Raw genomic sequence first — 22,199 nt, 5'->3', positions numbered from 1 at the left:
GGTGTAGTTCAGCCTAAACCCAGTGAACAAAATGTTCCCTAAATACTAACACCATGTCTTTTATCAAATAAAGGTAGTACCAGGGAGACTGATGGCAGCTTCTATTCAACATGAAGATTTCATCATTAATACACATCACTGATGGAATATTAAAATGGTCAAATAGAAGTTGAATGCACTTAGGTGATGTTACTTAATAACACGTCCCCATCCTATTTCCCTTTAGTGTTTGAAAAAGTAGCATGGATTTGTTTTTAAAGCAAAAATAAATCATCATTACCAACTTAATAATGCATGTTTAAGTTAAGCATACAAGGTATCAGATATTTAATGAACATTAGAAACGAATGCAACTTGCCCATTTACGATAGAAGCAGCAGAAGTTTATTTATTTATTCAAGTATACAAATATGCGTAACTACAGTTGAGGGAAAATAACTGAACTGTATATTACTGTGCATTAACAGACAAATGTAAAAATGATGGAACATAATATGCTCACTGCAATTTCTGCTTTCAGTGACCCTGACTTTAAAAATGTCCAACCCATCTGAAGCAAATAATCTAAAAGTGACAGAACATCATTCCTCCTTTAAAGACCATTCCAAGATTACAAAATGACTTTACAGAGGTTCATGAAGGAATGTCCTTAAACCCCCTTTATACCTGATTACAATCGGATAGCGCAGTACAGGTGGAAATACACCTGAGATGCATTGAGGATGGATTGTTACCCTAATGCCAGGTGTAAAGAGGGCCTTAGTCATGTAATGGCTACAAAAACGTTTAGTTTTAGTCTTACATTCTGAACTGTGTGCCCTGAAAATTGAGTGAATCCATGCAAGTCAGGTTCAGCCTGGTGGATTCATGCCCGGGCTTTTCTTTGGCGGGACCGCATGATGATCGTTTTCTCGTCCCACTGGCTCGGAGGAAGCATGTAAGGACCGTTGTGGACACACAGGATGGTCATCTCATCAGCGTACTGAAGATGCTGCAGCAGCTGAAGACACAGCAGAAGAGACGGTTCAGGCAAACGAAGAGCACAGACTCTCATGGGTGCACAAATACAATAGAGCATCTGTACAGATTTGTTGTAGCCAGTGTGTGTGGCCAAAAGTCAACAAGTGAACATGACACTGACAGGATCACCCGTTTATTTACACATTGACATTCATTCAAACCTAATGTCATCTATTTAGAGAGATTCGATCTCGATTGGACAGCACATGTTTACCTCTTCACACCTGGCAATCAGATGCACCCAGACTCAGAGTAATGTTAGGAATCGAGTATCAGAACCACAATAGAATTGAATGCCAGGAACCAAGAACCTAAAAAGGTTAATAATGCCCATAACAAGATTGTGGCTGTTAAGTCAATTGTTGTTCACATCTATAACATTCAGGTACATATTTTGCACTGAATGAAAATAACTTAACACTGGACATTTTTTTTACTTGACTCGACACTCGAGGCATGCAAAGATTATTATGACTGACCCGCTTTTTTTTTTCTGTACTGGATTCAAAAATCGTAACTGATAAGAAACACAACTGATGAGCAGAATTGAACTTGCAGCCTGAATGAATACAATTCTAACTTCATCACTTGGGATACATCCTACATTCCAACAAAAACACATGAACAACCAAAGATGTATGCAGTTCAGCAACCTAGTCCATAGGTGGCACCAGTGTGCTGTTACACATTGGCATAGAACAGTGGTTCTCATACTTTTTCTGTTGGAGGATTCTCTTCAGCAGAGTAGTGTCCCAAAAATAGATTTTTGTCTTCAGACAATAATGTAAAAGAATGGGGTCACATGCGTCTCTAGTTCTGTGGTTTTTATGATGTGAAGCATTTGGACCTGTGCTTACGAGCGACATGTTTTCCAGCAGGTACAAACACTCACTTTTGGAGTTATGAAGAAGTACTGGGATGTCGTCTCTTTACAGGCTGTACGAACGACAATGTCAAACACTCTCCTCTCGTTGGCGGGATCCATTCCCTACACACAGAAGACAAACAGACTTCGTATCATCCACATACATACGCAGCGACTGTTGTGGTGTATTTGTGTGTGTGTGTGTTACCTGGTTGATCTCATCCACCACTCTAAACGGGCAGCGATTGAGCTCCTGCAGGGCCATGAGGTAAAGCATTGTGGAGACACTACGTTCTCCTCCACTCTGGTGGTGGGCCGTCAGCTCGTGAAGCTGCGTGCTGCTGTGAAATTTAACCCGAATGCGGATCCCATATTTGTCGTACTCTTCCTGTAGAAGACAAACAACAGCTGTTGGTTTGATTTAATTATCTCAAAGGTTCTGTGCAAATTACATACATTTCATACGACACACGTATTCTGAAAGTACTGAAAAGAGACTGATGAATAATTAAAACAGGGCAGCATTTCCAGAACTATTGGTGGGATCCACCATTCACGCGAAATGATCTGTCATGTATTATATGAAACTTCTGATCCTGTTTCAAATATAGCACATTTAATATGTCGAGAACTGTGCATAAAAAAAAGAAATATCATTTGATAGCAGAACAATACATTTGTGAGATAAGACCATGCTTTAGATAGTCCTTTATTAATCCCACAAGCAGGACATGTATGTGTTGAACAGATTATAGATATCAAAAGGTTAAATCTTAAACTCTTACAATTAACACATCCATATTAAACACAATTTTATCTCCACCAAAATGGCTGTTTTCAGCGATACTGTCTGACCTACACTTGTGATTTCCATGACCACTTTCTACTACACACATTTCTGCACAATTTTGTAGATAAAAAGAAAAAGGTATCAAAATGTTCCTTTTCCCCAAGAGATCAGATCCAGAGAGCACATCTGCATTTATTACCTCATTCTCTGTGTGCAGATCGACCTCTCCTGCACACTGCATGGAGCGAAAGAAGTCACTGAACTTGACGTTTATCTGTTCGACAAGCTGCTTCAGAGGGTTCAGCCAGCGATTCTTAGCCTGCGACACAAACAACATCACATGTACACACATACATGCACAGGACAGCCATTCTGGATTCCGACAATAATGTGGTCATATACCTCCGATATGTTTTGCCGGTAGGCGTTCAGTGCAGTGCCCTTATCTTCCAGCTCTTTCTCCAGATGTTTGATCTCCTGGTCTCTTCTGTTGTACTCATCAACAACCTTCACAGCAGAGATAATTAACACAGCAAAAGTAACCAAGCCAAATTGATTAAATGAATAGGCATAAAACAGTCTGATGGCACTTTATAAAAGGCAGTTTCTAAGGTTTTCAAATCACAATCAGTCATATCAGTGTATTTTTCTACTAATGGGCCCCATGAATGAAAGAATGAATTAACCAATACTTTGTGGAAGTTACTCCCATTTAGATCATTCTGAGCAAGAAAAAGATAAAAATGTCTTACTGCCGTCTGGGAATTCAGTGATAACCATTTAAAAAAAAACAAAAAAAAAAAACATGAAGCCCCGCTAACTCATGTGTGCTCTTACATTTTCACTCAGGCCAGTGAAGCATTCAGCTCTGGACCGCTCCTCATTCAACAAGGCATCAATCTCATCCAGTGTGTTCGGCAGCTTGCCGAAAGCCTAAATTAACATGACAAACCATTATCATTTTATAAAATATTTCGTTAATAATGATTATTTTAAAAGGCCTCCTCATATCCTACAGAATGTGTCCGTTTCCGCGAGAAGACTGGTGAACTCTAACCTTACACAGGTCTTCGGGCAAAGAGTCGTCAGACTGCATCCCACAGATGGACTTTGCTCTCCTCAAATGGCCTTTGCATTGTTCTGTCAGCTGGACCTTCCTCTGCTCCAGACGGTTGCACATTTGCTGCAAGAACATGTCAACACTTGAAGACCATGTAAAGCTGTTAAGGAAATGATTGCTAAAAAAAAAAAAAAAAAGTCTGCAGTCTGCAAACACCAAGGTCTTTGTGTGATTTTATTTCTCCCAAGAAAGAGAGAAGGTCAAGGTCTCTGGTGAGCATGAGAACAGAGGAAGCTTTAACAGAAAAGAAAAGAGGAGGTGAAGGGAGGTATCAGGCGATAAGGATGGCACAGTGAAAGAACGTTGGAACATTAAGACATTTTCTCACAGGCGACAGAAGGAACAGAAATTTGCATTACAAAAACAAATTTCTCCTCTTCACACATATATGATAGAAATAGTGGCTGAGAACATGTGGGGAAGAATGGAGAAGAAGTAATGTAGTAAACACTGAAAACAGTGTCAGGATTGTTACTGTTCCACTGGTCTGCTCCCTCACTACTGCCTTTGGTTTACTTGCCTACTTTACTTTCAAATTGTTAAAGACGAGGACATGAATTGGAGAAGAAGAACAGTACGAAGAGTAGACTCCTGCTGTGAGACTCCAAGTACCACTGATACAGACAGAGGGACTAGGAGAGCAGGACTGTAGCTAAACCAGTGTTCCTCAAAATGTTGCTTCTCTACATGTTTGTTAAACAAATGGTTTGATACCGGAGCATCTTCACTTGACAAGCACCGATTAAAAGCAACATTCAGCTGCTTTGGTCCCAACTAAATTGTATGTGTGTATGTGTATGTGTGTGCACATGTGCGCATGCATGGGTATAACAGCAGGGACAGGAACTTTGACTCTGTGGTTTCTCTGAGAGGAATAATGATTTTGCCTCCATGTTGTTGTACATGTACATGGTTGTATGTGCGAAATACTTACATCTATGGTTTTAAGTTCAGAGGCACCTGCTCTACAGTCGTTCTCTTGCTTGGTCTTCTCCGCTGTCAGCGCCACCGTCTCCAAAGCCAGGTACACCTTCTCCATACTCAGCTTAGTTCTCAGCTAAAGAAGGTGGACAGAAAGGCAGATACAAGGTGAATGGCATTCAAACAAGAGGACACGTGTGTTTTTATTATTAGACATGAAAAAGCAATATCATTAAAATATGTTTTATCACAGAACCATTGTATTTCTCACTGTTACAATGTAAGATATAACAGGACTGTAAGGCAGAGTTATGGAGAAATAAAATATCTAACATGGCAAAAACAACAGCTCCTTTTTACTTAACATGTTTTGTTAAGTAAAAAGGAGAAAAAAAAACCACATGACATGCAGAATTGTATTTATCCATACCTTCATCTGGACCATGAACGCTGAGACTACTTTAACCTTGAGAGAATTGACCGCCGCAATTTTCTCTTTGGTCTCCTGTTCAATCTTCTTCAGATCGATGACACTTTGCTCCATCTGTCTGAGACTAAACACATGAGGAGGGAGTTCAAATAATTCTTATTATTTACCATTAACTTCAATGTAGAATCGATGCAGAGAGCAACATCTCTGATTGGTCCACTTGGTTACATTGCATTTCCTCCCCTCGTGTCTCTCACTGGCCAGTCAAGCACACAGAATTACAGAAATGTGAGTAATAGTAACACCAACATCACCCACAATAGTTCAGTTCAATTTTTTTAACAAGCACACACAATGACTTAGAGCCCCACTCCAAGTCACCATTTTGGTGGTGTAATTGAAGCAACACAAACGCCATTGCATTTGTCTAAAATGTCACAATTGTGTAGGCAATCCTACAATGAAATAGAAACTCAGTGTCTCCTAAGAGCCATCATCCAATATTTAAACTATGCTGTAAACACATGACATGACAGAGATGAAAACTCTGTTACAGGACAGATTTACCTGTCTTGTCTGGTACTAATTTTCTGCTCCAGTTGTCTCTTTTTGCCCTTTAGTTCAGACAGACGCTTCTTCTCCGCCAACAATTCATTGTCACGGCGATCCAGGTTGGCGGCCTCCTTCTGCAGGGCCTTCACCTGTTCATCAATGTCTCGTGACTTCAGCTCACAGTCCTGTTCACAATTAAACTCTTATTACACATTCAGTTTCGGAATGCATGATATTATCTGCATGACATTATCGGCATGATATCAGTATCGGCAGATATTGGCTTTAAAATGTATTATGGCATGTATCGGCAAACAACATTAGGTTAAATAAGCTGCTACCACTTTGACTTCTATGCTGGCGCCTCTAAAACTTTTTTATGTTTATTTATTTTGCTTAATGAAGAAAACGTATATCCACATCTGCTGCAACATGAGTATGAAAAATAATATGTTAATTTCACAACAGGAGACTAAATTACCTCTGCACTTGGGCACAGGGAAGAACTTATTTTTATATATATATATATATATATATATATATATATATATATATATATATATATACACATATATATATATATACATACATACATACATACATATATACATATATATGTATACAATACAATACAATATTTTGCATCCCTACTTTAATTGGTATTCATTTATAGAAATGCAAGCTTTCACATTTATAAAATCCTAGAGCTGAGGGAAAGCGTCCCGTGTCTGACCTTTATCTGCTGCTCCAGCTTTCGTTTCTCTTCAGCGTCCAAGGTGATGGTGAGCAACTGAGAAGGGTACACCGCAGAGTTACTGGTGTTGATCTTGTTGGAGTAAAAAGACCTTTTCACCATGTATCTCTCCTCTGTTGTGTATAACACGCGGAGGTAAGGCTCCTCAATCACCTTAGAGAGAAAAATACAGCAATTAGTGGAAATATTATTATTATACATACATACATACATACATACATATATATATATATATATATATATATATATATATATATATATACATATATATATATATATACATATATATATATATATATATATATATATATATATGTGCATCCAAATTGTAATAACACACTTCATTGATTAAAAGGGTCCAGTTAATTTTCTAATTCAGTAAATGATGTATTTGGCATCAGATTGTGTTATCTATTTTATGTATCATGTTTTCTTGCTATTTTTTTCTGGCAGTGTGAGCGGAGCCTCATGGGCACTTGATCAAGAGGATGTAAGTGTATGTAATTAAATGAGTGAGTTATGTTTACACCGTCATCAATGTCACAATATTTCTCTGTATTTTAAATAACATGCATGAATTATACCCGTTGGTCTGTTCTGAAACTGTGGATTACGATGGAGAAAAAAAGCGTACCGTTTTTATCATGGCTTTGGTTTGATCATTGCCCACAGGGACATCATGCACTTTGTACTGGTGACAGAGGTAACTCATCACCTCATCAGGAGCATCGAACATCTCACGCAGGTAGATGTAGAACCCAAAACGTCTGCAAATTTAAAAATATGTTTGCAAAAATAACTCAAATATAAAAGTATGCATAAAAACAGAAAAGCAACGGTCACCGTTAGATACGCAATTACACAAATCAATAGATGGAGACAAACAAATCAATATTCTCTCACTTCAGGGACTCGATATTCCGGGACGACTGTTGCTGAGAACATGATTTTTCCGGAGCAGAAATTGAATTCACCTTCAAGTTCATTCCATCACGAACCTAAGGATAAAGACAGTAAATGTTTAATTTGTCATTTTTTTGGGGGGTAGGGGTTTCAAACCATTAAGGTTAACTATAATTTGCATTGAAGCACGCTGACCTCAGCCATGAACTTTTCCATGTCGTCTTTCCTCTGGAAGACAAACGCCCGCAGATCGCGGAATGGGATGTGATTTTCTACATACTTGGCAAAACGAGGGTCTTTCACGTTTATCTGATGATGATGACGCCCAAGACAAAAAAGAATAAGCATTAAGGCTCCATCAGCATCACACTGGTCATTGAACCAACCAAGCTTCAGTTTCTGAAGGGAAAATGTTAGTCCATCTTTTCTGAACAAACTGTCCTGACTCACTTCATCAGCTTTCTTACTTTATTTGGGGGGGGGGGTTCTCATCATTGTTATGAGAAAACTTGAGGAAACAGAGGGTATGTTTGCTTTTGTATACAGTATTTGACAAATAAAAAACCCTTAATCAAATGTTTCAAAACAATACTAAACATAGGGTACTTTGGGTAAGTGAAGTACTTCCCATATGGTAAACTGGGACTCACCATCAGCATTATGGGCTCATACACATTCCCAACAAACAAGTTTCTGTTACTTCTGAGCCACTGGAGAGCAGTGTGTGTGTCTCTGTGGCATCCCCGCAGCTTCTCCTCTTTGGCATTCATCATGTTGTTCATGTCATTGAGCTTTTTCTCCAACCCTGGCAATAGGAAGGAAAAATGTTCACGAAACACTAACGTGAAGCAGCATTCTAATGTTGGATATGAAAAGATCCAGAGGACACTTACTCCGGGAATTGGCAAAGAGGTTATCCCTCTCCCTACGAAGGTCAGTCTTCTCTCCTTCGATCTTGGCCCTCTCCTGCTGGATTTGTCTCAGTTCGACGTTGATCGCGTTGATCTGTGGTGTCACGTCCGGTTGATCACCAACTTTGGCAAGCTCAGCCTTCAAGTCTTCAATGGTCCGCCTGGTGTTACTGATTCGCTTCTGGTGATCCTCCTCCTCCGTTTGCTTCAGCTTCAGTTTCTGTTTAATAGTGTCAATCTGCAGAGAAAAAGTGGTACTTATTTTAAAGAAACACCACTGCAGGTTACTGCTGCATCTGTGATAAAAGGAAAGAGTATCAACATAGACAACTGTATAAGGAACAAAGCAATGCTGATCACTGATACAAAGCAGGAAGGAAGTTAAAGAAGTGCTAAATGAATCTTAAAAATAAATATGGAGAACTAATAATTTCCACAAAATGAAATTTGACTCTCTCACGTTTACTGTTTATAACAAGTTATTTAATAAAACAGAACCAAATGGCTTACGTAAGTTGCAAAGATCGTATATTACACATTTTCATCATTTTTATGTTTGGAAAAAGTGAATCAGTACGAAAAAATCTCACCTCTTTGTTTTTTTGGTCCAACTGGTCTTGTTTCTGTTTGCACTTGTTCGAGGCTTCTTTGATGGCAGCAGTCTGAACAAAGTAAATATCATCTTATCTTGACTAGGGATGCAACACTATTGTTGTTTCATTATATCGCAAGAATGAAAGTGTGTGTGGGGGGGGGGGATTACATTTTAACAAGTTTATAATTTTATTTTGACAAGTTTATAATTTAATGTTGAATTTAAGACATTTAAAAAATTTGTGTTATAGTGAAAATGTTCACTGTTGGCCATGGGCCAGTTTTCATTATAGCTTCATAGTAAATGTAGGGTCACAGGACATCGCCTGGGTAGCCGCATGTGGCCCATGGGCCGCGAGTTTGAGATCCCTGCTCTAAACACAGTAAAGGGAAACGCACTTCATTTAAGCCTTTACACCTCTATAAGAAATAGTGCAACATATTTCCATAGGACACGAATGCGATACTGCTGAAATATCACTCAGTGTCACAACATTTGCTTTCTTACCTTCGCCTTCATTTGTGCCTCAGCGGGCTTCAGCTGTTCATCAATCTGCTGAAGCTTCCTCATCATGGGCGCCTGGGCCTGCCTCAGAGTCAAGAGCTGCCTTCTGGCCTCATCTCGCTCCCTTTTCACCTCCTCAAGATCCTTACGATTGGTTTCATATTCCTAATAAACACAAAAGGGTCCGAGCGAAATCAGTCAATTCAATTTTACACTGACTGCTAATTTGCATCCCTTCATTGTGAACAGTGTTTCAATTCAACCACTCACCACCCACGGTTTCTTCTTATCAAGCAGTTCGACATTGTCCAGGTGCCTCTTCCTTTCATAGTAACGGTTAACATCGATTTTGTTCCTCTCATTCCTCTGTTTGGCCTTCTCTAGGAAGCTGGCTTTTTCTTTTACAGCGTTCTAAAGGGAAACAAGCCAGTGACAACATTTAAAAGGATTATGGAGCCTGAGGCAAAGTGCCATTTACATGTTTTTAAAGACCCTGACTGATTCTTGTTTATCACTTGTCATATAAATGCAGCAGTGACAAGACACTGGTAAAGTACTTTTTTTCTCAGCATTTTCAAAACACATGAAAGATAACAGGTAAACACTATTCACTGCAGTGTCTTGGATACGCAGTTCACTTGTGCCATAGAGTCGTGTCTGACTCTGCCACAGACAATCACAGACTATCAAGGAGAAAAAAGAGTGAACAAGATCAATATGCGTGTGTTTTTGATACTATTAATACGATTAAACTGTGGGATCAGTTTTAATGTCATAATGATAAATAAAATATTGTCTATTCCAGTTTTAATGTGAAAGACAATATTTTAAATAATCAAAGGTGTGTACTGCAATTTTGTGGCAGATGTACAGCTCAATATTCACTGAATATAACTAGAAAATAATGGAAACATATAGGGCTGGGTGACATGGCAAAAAAAAAGATTACTATTATATAAGTGTTTGAGAATGTAGTTTTTTAAAAAGCAAATGAAAGTATTTTTTGACAATAAAATACTTTATTATGTACAAAACATTTGATCTTGTATTTCTTAACATTCATAACAACTCGCTGATCTGTTTTTTTTAATTTCAATGTCTAAATGGTATAACCGCCTTCATAAAGTTTACCTCCAGTTCTCGTTCCTTGTTTCTGAAGTTCTTGAGCTCACAGTGGAACTCGTACATCTCTGGTGGTCCCACTGATTTCTCAGTTGCTTCGAGTAACTCAATTTTGGACATCTTGGCGAACTCTCCTACTTTTTCCTGTGAGGGCAAACCAATCACATCAACAAGAAAATGGAAAACACAGCAAGCGTTGTTATTGTCTGTGTAACTGTCCAGACTGTCCATATCACAGGATGAATTAAGCAAAATCAGCCCTGAAGAAACTTTTAGCAACCATTACTCAACATATTATAAGCAAGATGAAATCATAAAATCATACCTGAGGCAGAAACTGACAGAGGTTGCTGACTTGAATTTGCAGAGATTTAACTTCCTCCTCCACAGCTTTCTGGCTACAGTGTTTCCCATTCAGCATCCACGCAGACTGGTTGTTCGCCGCATGGATCTCTCGGTTAATCACTACATTTCCGCCACTCTTATATCTTCAGTGACAAAAAGTTTGATTTAACAACCTGTTTAATATAACTCCAGGGGAATGGACAGAATATTTTATGAAATGCTTATCTGGCAGATGTAACATTGATAAAAGGAAAATAACTGTATAATTTAAAGTAAAGCTGTTTTTGTTTTAAAATGTCTGACTAGAATTCATAAGCTTAATATTTAATGATTTATTAACTGGGTTAAACTGGGCCAATAATGTGTGTGTGTGTGTGTGCGCGTTTGATTTCACATAACTCACAGTTCAATTTCAATAGATCCTTTTTGACATCCACGTTTGACGTAAAGCCCCGCCTACAGAAAAAGAGAACAGACCGATCATTCAGGCAGCCATCATAGCTGGATTTAATCATCTTCAAAATAGTAAGATTGAGTGACACTACTTCTGTAAAAAAGTTTTTAAAAAATCAGCAAAAGCATTTTAGCTCATGTTTGAGCTGTTCATTTCTTATTTAAGGGAGAACAATATTTGTTACACAGTTGGAGAATGATGTCTTTGAAACAGACTAACATCGGTATTGGTAGGTACTGGAGTTTGTGATAGTGGTACTGTCCCATCCCCAGTTGCAGCCATAGATACAATCCTTGCCATTAAGTTTAATCAGTGACTTTGTGAAAACAGGCAAAGCCCTAAATCAATGCATCTGACACTAGCTGTGTTACCCTGCTTACCTTGTCACCTCTGCCCAGGATAGCGGTCTTGCCAGCCAGACCCAGACAGATGGCACAAACGATGCTGGACTTGCCGGTTCCATTGGCCCCAACAATCATGTTCAGATTGGGTCCAGGATTCACCACCGAGTAGTCATAGGTCCTGTCAAGACACAAAAAGGATTTTCCTCTTCTGACCAATTCTTCATTCCCATGTAACTAACATTTGCAAAGTACTAAAGAAAAATAGCTCTAATGAGAACTTCATAGAGAAATTCACAATGTAGCCTGGCCTGGTCACATCTCTAAATATAGATCTGACTGGAATAATACCGATATCGTGCCGATATTTTGCTCGTATCTCATGTGGTAATGCTTTAGGACACATGGACATGAATTAAAGACACCTCTCTGTGTTTCTAGCAGCTCAGCTAACTCAGTGATGCTAATATACTATCGTGGTCATATATTGATAGGAAGCAGGTTGGCCTCACAGCATTAGCATTCAGCAGTTCACTTTCGATTTCGAGACATTACTCTGTTGTTGGTGTTATTGTTTTTGTTATTTGACAGCAGCACGAACTTACAGGAAGTTTTTCATGGTGATGCGAAGTATGGACCCATCCACGTATCGATCCTGTCCCTTGCTTCTGTCATGGCTGGACGTCTGAGAGGCCCTGTTGAGTTGAGTGAGTCGCTGACGCTTCTTCGGCTCCGCCATGGTTGAAGAAAACACACGGGACAACAACCAGTGCCTTCCTCAAGAAAAAAAAAACATGCCTATTCGCCGTCATCGCGCGCTTTGCCCATGCCCAACGGTTGCCGAGATCTGGTTGGACAAAAGGGAGTCACGTGAAAAAAGATCCCGTACGTTATCGCGAGAAGATTAAATAGTCAGACATCCACAACGAGGTAAACAATACACAGTCAACACTATAAAACAAGCCAAATAAAACCAAATATCACATAATCAAATACGTTTGTATGAGATCACTCATTTGTTTCTGTCACATTTATTATTTTTCACACTGGTCTTGTGCTTTTCTTAACTTATGAATGGTTACCAAAGTCCTTTTTAGTCCTTTTATTGTTGATTTTGTTTCTTTTGGTCCACCCTGTGGTTTAAAAATGTGCTTTATAAATAAAATTGGATTGGATTGTAACGTCTGCTTGAAATTGTTGATATCTCCTTTTTTGTGTCATATAAACATGTGTTGAGTGGAGTCATGAAATGTAGACACAACACACCACTTCTGCTCTTATGTTACCAATCTATCTATCTATCTATCTCTTCTGTCTGTCAGTCTGTCTGTTTACTTAATGTTATAATGTAAACATCACCTTAGCTACATTTCAGAGTACAAACTGTTCCGTTTTGTATGTAATGGAATATTGACAGTAAAACCACATCTGAGTACATAACTCTACATAAACCTGTAAATGTACTGTATATCAGTAGATAAATCTGTATATTTTACATAATGATACATTTACCAACCCCATAATCTGTTTACTTCTTCCACCAGTGACCGTTGTTTGACCTCATCACGTCTCAGTGTTATTGTTTCTATATTGTTTCTTATTTTATTGTACTGAAATCAAAGGCATCTATCCATAAATAAACACAATATAACAGATGAGCAGTTTCCTCATAATGAGCTTAAGTCTTCTTAACACCCACATCTCTCCGAGGCAAGGAGGGTCATTGCATGGCAGAATATGCTGTGCCACATGTATGAGATGTTCTCATGGTCTAAGATTATCCCTGAAAATACTCCATCATCATTATCAGCTTTGCGTATAACTCCTTCCTGTAGGTAGCCTATATAAACACTGAGATCGAGGGAGAGCACAGCAAAAGAGAGAGTGCAAAAAGAAAGAGAATCTTCTCTTTGTTTTGCATTTCTTTCTTTAATCAACAGCTTCACTTCATCAATCCAAGCTCCCACCAAACAAACACTCAGGTGAGTCTCTCAAAATATGCTGGAGTCTGTAATCAGATTTAACCTGCTTTTAGAAAATTAGATTCCAACTGAGCTCATGAGGTTTCTTTGTGAGGAGAACATTTATGAAATATTGACTCTAAAAACAGGTTGTTGTGTACATGAGGTTATTTAATCTGCTCTGTGGCCTCCTATCAACTGTATAATTGATGAAAAGCTTATACTTCAGAGTTTTCAAGTTCATTGTTGAACATGTGTATGATTTTGAATAGATTAGTATTAACAAAGTATTTATTAATAACACAAACGATAGAATATTTAACCCAGTGTGTGGTTAGTAATGCAGTTAAAAACTCTGAAGTCATGTATTATTAAAAAATCTTAAACTGGTCAAATAGAGGACATAACTGGGAGCTGAAAATAAACATTATCTCATTATGACTATGGAGCAAGAGCTATGAATTAAGACATTTAAGTGGATTAGTTATGGATGTATCTAGATAGGTCAACTAGAGCTGTCATAACAAATAACTATATTTATAATGTATTTTGTTGTTCTTTGACCATTTAAAAATGAATAAAAAAAATTGGCAGATATGAATGCAGCAGTGGCAGAACCTGGAAGCAACCAGGCTTCTCCTCCCAAGTTCCAGCAGAAGGAGACCAGGCAGTTTAAGAGCAAGGCTCCCAAAGCTGGACAAAAGGGGTGAGTAAAAATCAAGAGAAAAACACAACTCTATACAGCAAACTTAATTTAAAATGCAATTACAACTGAAACCACTCGCTCTCTCTCTCTCTCTCTCTCTCGCCATAGATTTGATGATGTCCCAGGAATGGATGGCCTTGGAGGTAATTACTGACCACAGTAATAAGTGAAACAGTTACTAGCAAATGACTCTAATGTAATGTTGATAAAGCATGGTGCATGAACTTCATTATTAATTATCTGCTGCAGATGCTGAGGTTGTCTGTCCATGGGAGGCATTTGGAGACATGGAGCTGAGTGATCTGGCCCAGTTTGGCGTAGTTTAGAACTCCAAACGGAAAGTTATTCCTGGTGGCTGCAATCCAGCAGCTTTTTAAAAAAAATTCTCCTCACAAATTCTCCACCATTTTAGGTGTGAGAAATGAGTCTGACATTGATACCAACTCGGATGACTAATGAGCGGAGAGGGGTTTTCCAGCCCTTGAACCCTGGATGAGTGGAGGAACAAGCTTTTGGACAGCAGCCCCCAAGAATGACTCCTGTCCGGCCCTAGGGTGATGCTCTACACCATGAAGTTTTAGCATCTCACTGATGTCAGGAAGTTTATGTTGTTGCCTTTTCATCCTGTGCAACCCAACCACTGTGTAAAAGTGTAACACACTGTACCATGTTTGGGTTTTATTATAGGGATGATTGGAATCAACATGTCTTCACTTAGGAGTGTATAGATTGGCTTTACACCTATAAACAAGTCACTGCAATCATTGTAAACTATATCTATGCATCTATCAATAAAGTCCTAGCGTATATTAAGTGCATTTTATTTCTCTTCCTTCTTTGTGTTTTTACTTCTGATAAATATACAGTGAAATTTGTTGTACTGTAGAAAACACTAATTTTCACCTAAATCGAAAAGATCACTCTTCACATAATACTACTACACGCATATCAGTGACAAACACCCTCAACTCCAAGGAGGGTCATGATGTGGCCCAATATGCTGATTTTTACTTTAAAGCAATTAAACATTTGGTAAAGACAAGACTGGAAGAACTGGGGGCAGATATTGTGATTGTGACTTGATTAGTGATTTCATATTTCAAGTTCAGCATTTACTACCCTGATGATGGAGCATTACCAAATATGAAATGCAAGATCCGATCTCAAAAGATTGACTTTAACATGTATTATTAACGTGATTATGTTGCATTACATTACATTACATGTCATTTAGCACACACTTTTATCCAAAAGAATTACACGGGAATTGTACAATAAGAGATTAACAATTGAGATAATCAAAGAAACAATCTGAGATCACAAAAGTTAAGCCATTCACTGATAGCACAATTAGAATTTTGTAAAAAATTAAAGCCATTACAAAAGCCCTTCGCTTATTCACACTCCAGCCCGAGGGTGGCGCTAACGCAACTACAAGCTGTTTAACAACCGAATGAAAAAGAAACAAGAAAACGAAAAAGAATCAGCGAATCGTCTCGACTGGCAGAATGTTTACCGTCTGAATTCCTTCGTTAACCTCTCGTGGTTAAGCACAGCTAAAGCACAGCTGATTAAAGTACAGCTGAAGACAACGACAAAATGGCGGAGGCCTTCTTTCACGCGTTCCACCTACTCCTCACTGCTCTTTGGTTGTGGTGAGATCAGAATCGCTTATTTACTCATCGTCCACCGTGAAGCTTGAGGTGAACCTCAAACCCACCAGAACTAGTATATCTGATCGAATCATCACCTCTTACCACAACACAAAGCAGTGGAAGGCCCTGTTCAAGTGTCGCCTGCTGCTCATCGCCGCGGAGGCTCGAGAGCGCGTTTCCTATCATCTCCGGTCAGAGCAGAGCCAAACCCTGACCGAATCAAATAAGATCACTGTGTAGATTTTTTTTTTACAGAAATAGACATTCACGCACATTCACTCACAAACACACCACACACTCACGCCATCAAACAGTCTCCACGCACACGCTCATTCATTCCACAACACGCATCCCTTTCACTCTGTAGATGCGGAACAAGCAGGGCGGGTTTTAAACACAACACCGCATGGAATCATGGGAAACGAAAGGAGAAAGTATAGTGACCTCATGTGGTCAATGATGGGATCGACTTTCATTTATTTATTTATTTATTTATTTACTTATTTATTTAAATCGTATTTAAATAAAATAATACCATATGAACATGAAACTTTGAATAAGCAAAAATAGACAGCAACAAGAAAAATACAATCAACAAAATAGAACAACACAAATAGTATAAACAACGCCTGGGGTTCAAAGTAGTTTTTTCACAAGTGGTATTTTATTTTGTTTTACTTACTTTCAATTTGTTTCATAGAATTCTATTTTTGTAATAATTGGTACTTTCTTTTTTGTAACTGTTTATCTCTTAATCTGGCATGGAGCAGTCATCCAGGATTAATAAAGTATTCTGATTCTCATTTAATTTTTAATACTAAATGGAAATATTGTATTTGGAATACAAAGACAATGTTGTAACACTTTATGTTACAGTACATTCAAAATAGTGTGGTAAATCTTTCTATAGGGATTAATGCCACATTATATTCACCAAATAATACATCTGTGGACAAATCTGGGCATGTGTGTTGGGGGAGGATGTGTTTGTGTGTTTTCTCTGGGTTTCCTCCCACAGAAGGAACAAAACACAAACATGCAGAGGTTAATTGGACACTCTAAACTGATCATATAGGTGTGAATGTGAGAGTGAATGGTTGTTCATCTCTGTGTGTTGATCTGTGATGGACTGGCAAACTGTCAGGCGTGTACCCTGCCTTTCACTGTATGTCAGCTGGCATTGACTCCAGCAACAGGTTGATCTGAGGTTGTAATAAGCATGTTGTTTTACCTGAAAAACCTTTTGATGGTGGAGTTCCTGTCAGGAATAATTGACTTGTTGGTTGAAGAATCTGGTAATAGTGCCGTGCTCAGTTGCTTTTAAGCTGCATTTCTGTCTGTTGCAATTAACTAATCTTGTATCCTGTGACCTGTTGGGGTTGTGTTGTAATCCTGAATTGCATAATAAGATTTCACTGTCTACTACATCCAGTCAGTGACCACTTCAAGGCAGCACACCAAGTCTGAGGAACCCTCATCTACAGCAGTATGTTTGTCTTGAATACAACAGGGACACAAACAGCAGACTGGCTACATGAGGAGATGTGAGTCCTTCAAAAATGGACTAAATAGTTAGACTGGTAACAGAAACAGTGGACCTCTACCATCCTGCCATGGAGGGGTCAACTCCAAAAAAAGTGAGTTCTAGCATGTTGTCTTCTGAAACCTTTACTGTGTGGGTGACAGGTCAGTGTCTGGTGTCAGATACAGTATGTAGGCCAGACTGTGAGTTGGTTTATTTCCAAATTTCTATTGTATGTCAAGCAGATTGTGTTCCATTTCCTAATATTTACATCATAATCAACAATAAGTGTATACAAGTGTATGTCTTATAACAGTATATTGTGATTGGGACCGTCTGTCACTTCATCATCATAGTTTATTGGGGTCTGTTTTTGTTAAATTACTTATTATTATCAAATATTTGAATCCATCTTTAAACATTATATTAAACCAAAATGTTAATTGTGTATATTTGATCCTCATGAGCCTCTCTTTGCTTTCGGTGCTTGATTCACAAATTACTATGGAGAACCTCAAAAACATGGTCAAGTGACAGCAAGCATGGTTTCTTAGATAAATGATGTATTTCAAATGAAATGAAATATACGTTATTGTTCCCAAAGGATTTTGTTTTTTGGGCACCAAAGTTTTGCAACAGTTGCATAACAATACATAGTACAACAGAGACAACAAACAGTCAACAGGGACATACAATTTACAGAGTAAGAGAACATAAAGATGAATATTGCACTTAAACATAAACACATAAAACATAAACAATAAACAGAAAGACCACATATTTTGTGCAAAGTATTCGTTTGACAATGAAAACGTTAAACGTGAATGTTTCCTTTAGCCTCTACTGGATATGCATCTCATACTCATAATCATGTATTATATTAGTCAATTAAGAATGTCTGTGTCTGAAAAGCTGTGAGACATCAGGTGGAGCAGTTTTGCTGGAATCCCTCCCACCATGCAGGTTCTGTCTGGAACAATGGCTTCCATCAGCACCGACACTTGTCAAGTTATGAATGTGTTATGTTGGTGACAGGGATATTATAAAGTACAGTCCCACAAAGAAAAATCCTGTCCAGATCATGTGTAGAACAGTCTATAAGACAAATATACTGTTGTGTCTCTGAGAAAGGCTGGACAATAACAGCATCTGCCATCTGTTCCAGGCTCAATATGACCCTTATGACTTATCTGGTTTCAGTGGGTGTGGTAGAGGCATCTGTCTGACTGTGTTACAGGAGTTTGTTGTTCCAAGTTCTCGTCCCATTTTGAGTGTAAAAAAAATGAGATAGTCACTAAAATTCTTTTTTATATATGACTGAATAGTAAGTCAATCGCGGCTTAGCCAGATCTATCTCCTGGGACTCTGACAGGCTGATGGAGCTGTCACGTCACCTTTGAGCTCCAAGTAAACGCAGCTCCCCTGCTCACGCAACACAGCAGGCACTGTGTCTTTAATCCTTTATCTGATTACAACCTGTGTCCACTCAGGTGAGGATCGAATTAAAGGAACATGCTTTGGTACATGAATGTTAACATGTTTTGATCTGTCAAAATGACTAACACGGTATCTGATCTTCTTTTTCCACTTGTTAACTGACAGAAACCAGGATACGGGCGTCACAAAAAAGGTATCTTATAATGATCGAAACCATTGTGTTTAATAATACTGATTTCAGTCATTTTTGATTTTCTTTTCCCTTTTCAACTGGTGGAGCAGCCTCAGATAACTTGAAAGGCATGATACAACACCTATTTATTATTGTTCTAGATAAATCAATTGAAACTATCAACATAAAAACGGACTGGTTCCATACGTGAATAGCAGATTATGAAGCTCAAATCATCTTTGTCTTTGCTAAATTTGACTTTGTGACTCAACGGATGAACAAATGTTCAGTTACTTTTTTATTTTAGTTCAGGAAATTACTTTATTTAACGTCGGCCATGCACAATATAACATTTAATGACAGGTTTTGTCAGCTCTCAGGGGTAAAATTGTCAATAGTGACATTTACTGCTCTGTTCTCCACAGAGAATTCTGGTGGCCACCCTGTGCTGTTCCATCAGTCCACAGCAGACTGGAGCGGTGATGAGTCTGTTCAGCCCAGGAAACTGAGTGGCTCCTCAGTGGAAACACCAAGCTACCAGAACCTGCACAGGGAGCTGCTGCTCAGCCATAAAAGGTACAAACATCTTTGATCTTCTCAGCATTTGAAATGGAGCAGTGCACTGTGGGTAACTGTGGCTGATGCTGCAGGGGGCTGCTGCAGGAGGGGAAACCGGAGCTGGAGCGAGTGTTGGAGCAGCGTAGGCTGGAGCTGCACAAGGAGGAGGAGATGGCACAGAGGAGGCCCTCAGACCTGGAGAGAGAGCTTCACAAGAGGCAGCAAAAGCTGCAAGAGGTCGGAAGCACAATCCTCAGAGACCCTTAACCTAGAAACTATGAAACATATATTCAGTTTTGCTCAGAATACACAGTTGGTGGAAGTGTTACCTCAAAAGTTTAAAATGTTGTGATTTTAATGGCCAGTGCCAATACCAGTGGTGGTTATAGACTAGTATGTCATTCAGTTGGGCTACTGCTATACTGTCGGGCTACTGTCCCAGTATACAAGCAATAGTGGGGAATCTATTTATTGAAAGAAGCGTGTCCACCTACATCTGTCTACACTAGGTGCCGATAACATGTCCACTTTTATCTTATTAGTATTAGGCAGTTTCCACTTTAGCTGGTGGGTAGTTGCTAGTATTCCTAACATCCATTTAACAAATGTACTGAACTGGATTTTGTCACGATTTATTACTGCTGTCTTCTGTGTATTGGGTTCTTCTATTATTTTGCCATTTTTAAGTCGGGGTGGGAACTGTGGCACAAGTGCAGACTGATTCCTCTCTGATTAGTATTATCTAATATTTACGAATTTGAACTACGAAATTTACTTCAGCACCATTAAGTTGGACTAACATGTCCAGTTAAAAGTTTTAAGTAGAACTAACACAACAACAATAATAAAATAACACTGGTCTATAGCAAGGGTTTTAAACTCAAATGTCACTGAGTGTCTAGTTTGGTCAGTAGGGTGCCGTTTAAGTGAAAAAAAGTCCAACCTTTTGAGAAAAAGACATCGCAATAACAATGATCATGATGATATTTCACATCATTTTAAAATAAAAGTGTGTTTTTTTATAGTCATACAGTAATTATACATCACAGGGCCCATTTAATATTTAAAGTGCATATTTAATAATACTTCACAGTTAGGAGCATGACTTGTGCTTGTGGTAGAATTCTCTGACATTGTTACATTAACTTTTACTTATGTAAAGACAGCCGGAACGGAAACATTTGTATAATAGTATCAAATACCCACAAGATTTTGGAACTGATTCTACACCCTGGGGCTGTAATACTCTCCCTTTAAACCATTATTTGAAATGTAGAAAAGTGCTCTTGGTCTAGAGCAGCTGGATGATGTATGAAGTGAATGACACTGGCTGAAAGCAGATACACTGACTTGTACTTTGTTTTTCCAGTACGAGCAAGAGGAGATCAGGCAGCGGGAGAACCAGCAGAAGATTCCAGAGTTTGTCCGTGTGAAGGACAACCTGAGGCGCACACAGACATTTGAGCAGTGAGGCCCAAAAGCTCCTATCAGCCCCTGCCGCGTCTCACCATAGTGGCCGCAAAACTTTCTGTTTCATTTGTTGCATAAAAATAAATCAGAGAGGCATCATCTGGATTCTCATCTCTGAAGTGATTTTTAAATTCTGTTTAGAAATACCAGAATATTTGTGATAATCTTCTATGTTCAGAATATCTTTTTTACAAGCACTACTTTGTTTCTGATGTTGGAATGTTGGTAATTATAATTATAATATATAAATATTTGGATCTGTGTTTGTTAAGTGAAAACTAAATGACAGCTCACAAGCTGATTTATTTCCATGTCTTCTATGGTCAATGTAGCCTACTTTCTTTTTTTGTCTTTTTCAAATCAACTCTGCATGCTTCATCGGCCAAGCCTCTTATTAAAAAAGACTCACTGTTGTGGGATTGCTATCAGTCACATTTATCAACAGAACTGTTTTTGTAGCAGTAGAGATCCCAGAGTGTTACAGATTGACAAGTCTCTTTGTACGTTTTTGTCATGACGTTTTAACTTCAGTGTTTCTGTGTGCTGTGGAAATAAACATTTTATGGTTTGCAGAGATGCAATGTGTTGTTGGACACAACTCAAAGCACTGGGGACTGATTTTCATGCTGCTCTTCTCCCCTAGGACTCTTGTGGTTCTTTCACATGGATATGGGACTTTGTTTAATTAGTTGATCTTTTCATTCCATCACGGGTTGAGAGGAGAAAGCTCAGGCCATCTGGAGGAGGCTTTTTAGGGTATATTGGCTGGGAATACCCAAGGGCCTGGTTAAAGCACTGGAGACATTTGGAATAATCATTGAAGCCACTGGCAGCAGGCAGATCAATAGTGAAAGAAGTAGTCAGATTAATATCTACATGTACAGTAGAACAGACCAGTATTACATTTTTACAAGTTGAGGAGGATTGAACCAACTAAACGTTATTAATGACATACAACAGATGATTTATTGACCGTTAATAAAGTCCTTGAACAAAGCCTTAGAAGGTGCCTAGTCTGAAAGTAACAAAATAAAATAAAAGTCTTACACATACATTACATTTAGCATACAATTATAAAATAAACTTAAAAC

General features: G+C 38.5%; 3 protein-coding genes and 1 non-coding gene across 4 annotated transcripts; 2 read left to right on the top strand and 2 right to left on the bottom strand.

Moving 5' to 3' along the window:
* Nucleotides 1-669: 669 nt before the first annotated feature.
* Nucleotides 670-16,317, bottom strand: smc5 (structural maintenance of chromosomes 5). Its single transcript, XM_058642986.1, has 25 exons — nt 15,811-16,317; nt 12,233-12,474; nt 11,667-11,808; nt 11,236-11,288; nt 10,813-10,975; nt 10,497-10,631; nt 9,636-9,776; nt 9,369-9,530; nt 8,857-8,928; nt 8,249-8,504; nt 8,006-8,160; nt 7,551-7,664; nt 7,356-7,450; nt 7,087-7,219; nt 6,432-6,605; nt 5,714-5,883; nt 5,147-5,270; nt 4,730-4,852; nt 3,733-3,858; nt 3,513-3,608; nt 3,078-3,182; nt 2,875-2,994; nt 2,094-2,273; nt 1,913-2,008; nt 670-1,000 (listed from the first exon to the last, which is right to left on the bottom strand). Exons 2-25 carry the CDS (start codon nt 12,364-12,366, stop codon nt 866-868), a joined length of 3,204 nt encoding a protein of 1,067 aa, XP_058498969.1. The 5' UTR covers nt 12,367-12,474; nt 15,811-16,317; the 3' UTR covers nt 670-865.
* LOC131468582 (retinal cone rhodopsin-sensitive cGMP 3',5'-cyclic phosphodiesterase subunit gamma-like) lies at nt 13,509-14,632 on the top strand. Its single transcript, XM_058642987.1, has 4 exons — nt 13,509-13,609; nt 14,183-14,294; nt 14,403-14,437; nt 14,544-14,632. Exons 2-4 carry the CDS (start codon nt 14,185-14,187, stop codon nt 14,618-14,620), a joined length of 222 nt encoding a protein of 73 aa, XP_058498970.1. The 5' UTR covers nt 13,509-13,609; nt 14,183-14,184; the 3' UTR covers nt 14,621-14,632.
* Nucleotides 15,951-16,319, bottom strand: LOC131469303 (small Cajal body-specific RNA 2). Its single transcript, XR_009241791.1, has one exon. It is a non-coding gene; the product is annotated as a small Cajal body-specific RNA 2 (non-coding RNA).
* Nucleotides 16,320-16,985: 666 nt separating this feature from the next.
* Nucleotides 16,986-21,684, top strand: zgc:195245 (uncharacterized protein LOC565483 homolog). Its single transcript, XM_058643455.1, has 5 exons — nt 16,986-17,586; nt 19,074-19,101; nt 19,506-19,656; nt 19,731-19,875; nt 21,008-21,684. The coding sequence occupies exons 1-5, from the start codon at nt 17,563-17,565 to the stop codon at nt 21,107-21,109; spliced, it is 450 nt and encodes a 149-aa protein (XP_058499438.1). The 5' UTR covers nt 16,986-17,562; the 3' UTR covers nt 21,110-21,684.
* Nucleotides 21,685-22,199: the final 515 nt, after the last annotated feature.

Source organism: Solea solea, chromosome 11 (assembly GCF_958295425.1).
Source record: "Solea solea chromosome 11, fSolSol10.1, whole genome shotgun sequence".
Lineage (NCBI taxonomy): Eukaryota > Metazoa > Chordata > Actinopteri > Pleuronectiformes > Soleidae > Solea > Solea solea.
The sequence above is the reverse complement of the archived record's forward strand: the minus strand, read 5'-3'. Positions and strand labels throughout refer to the sequence as shown.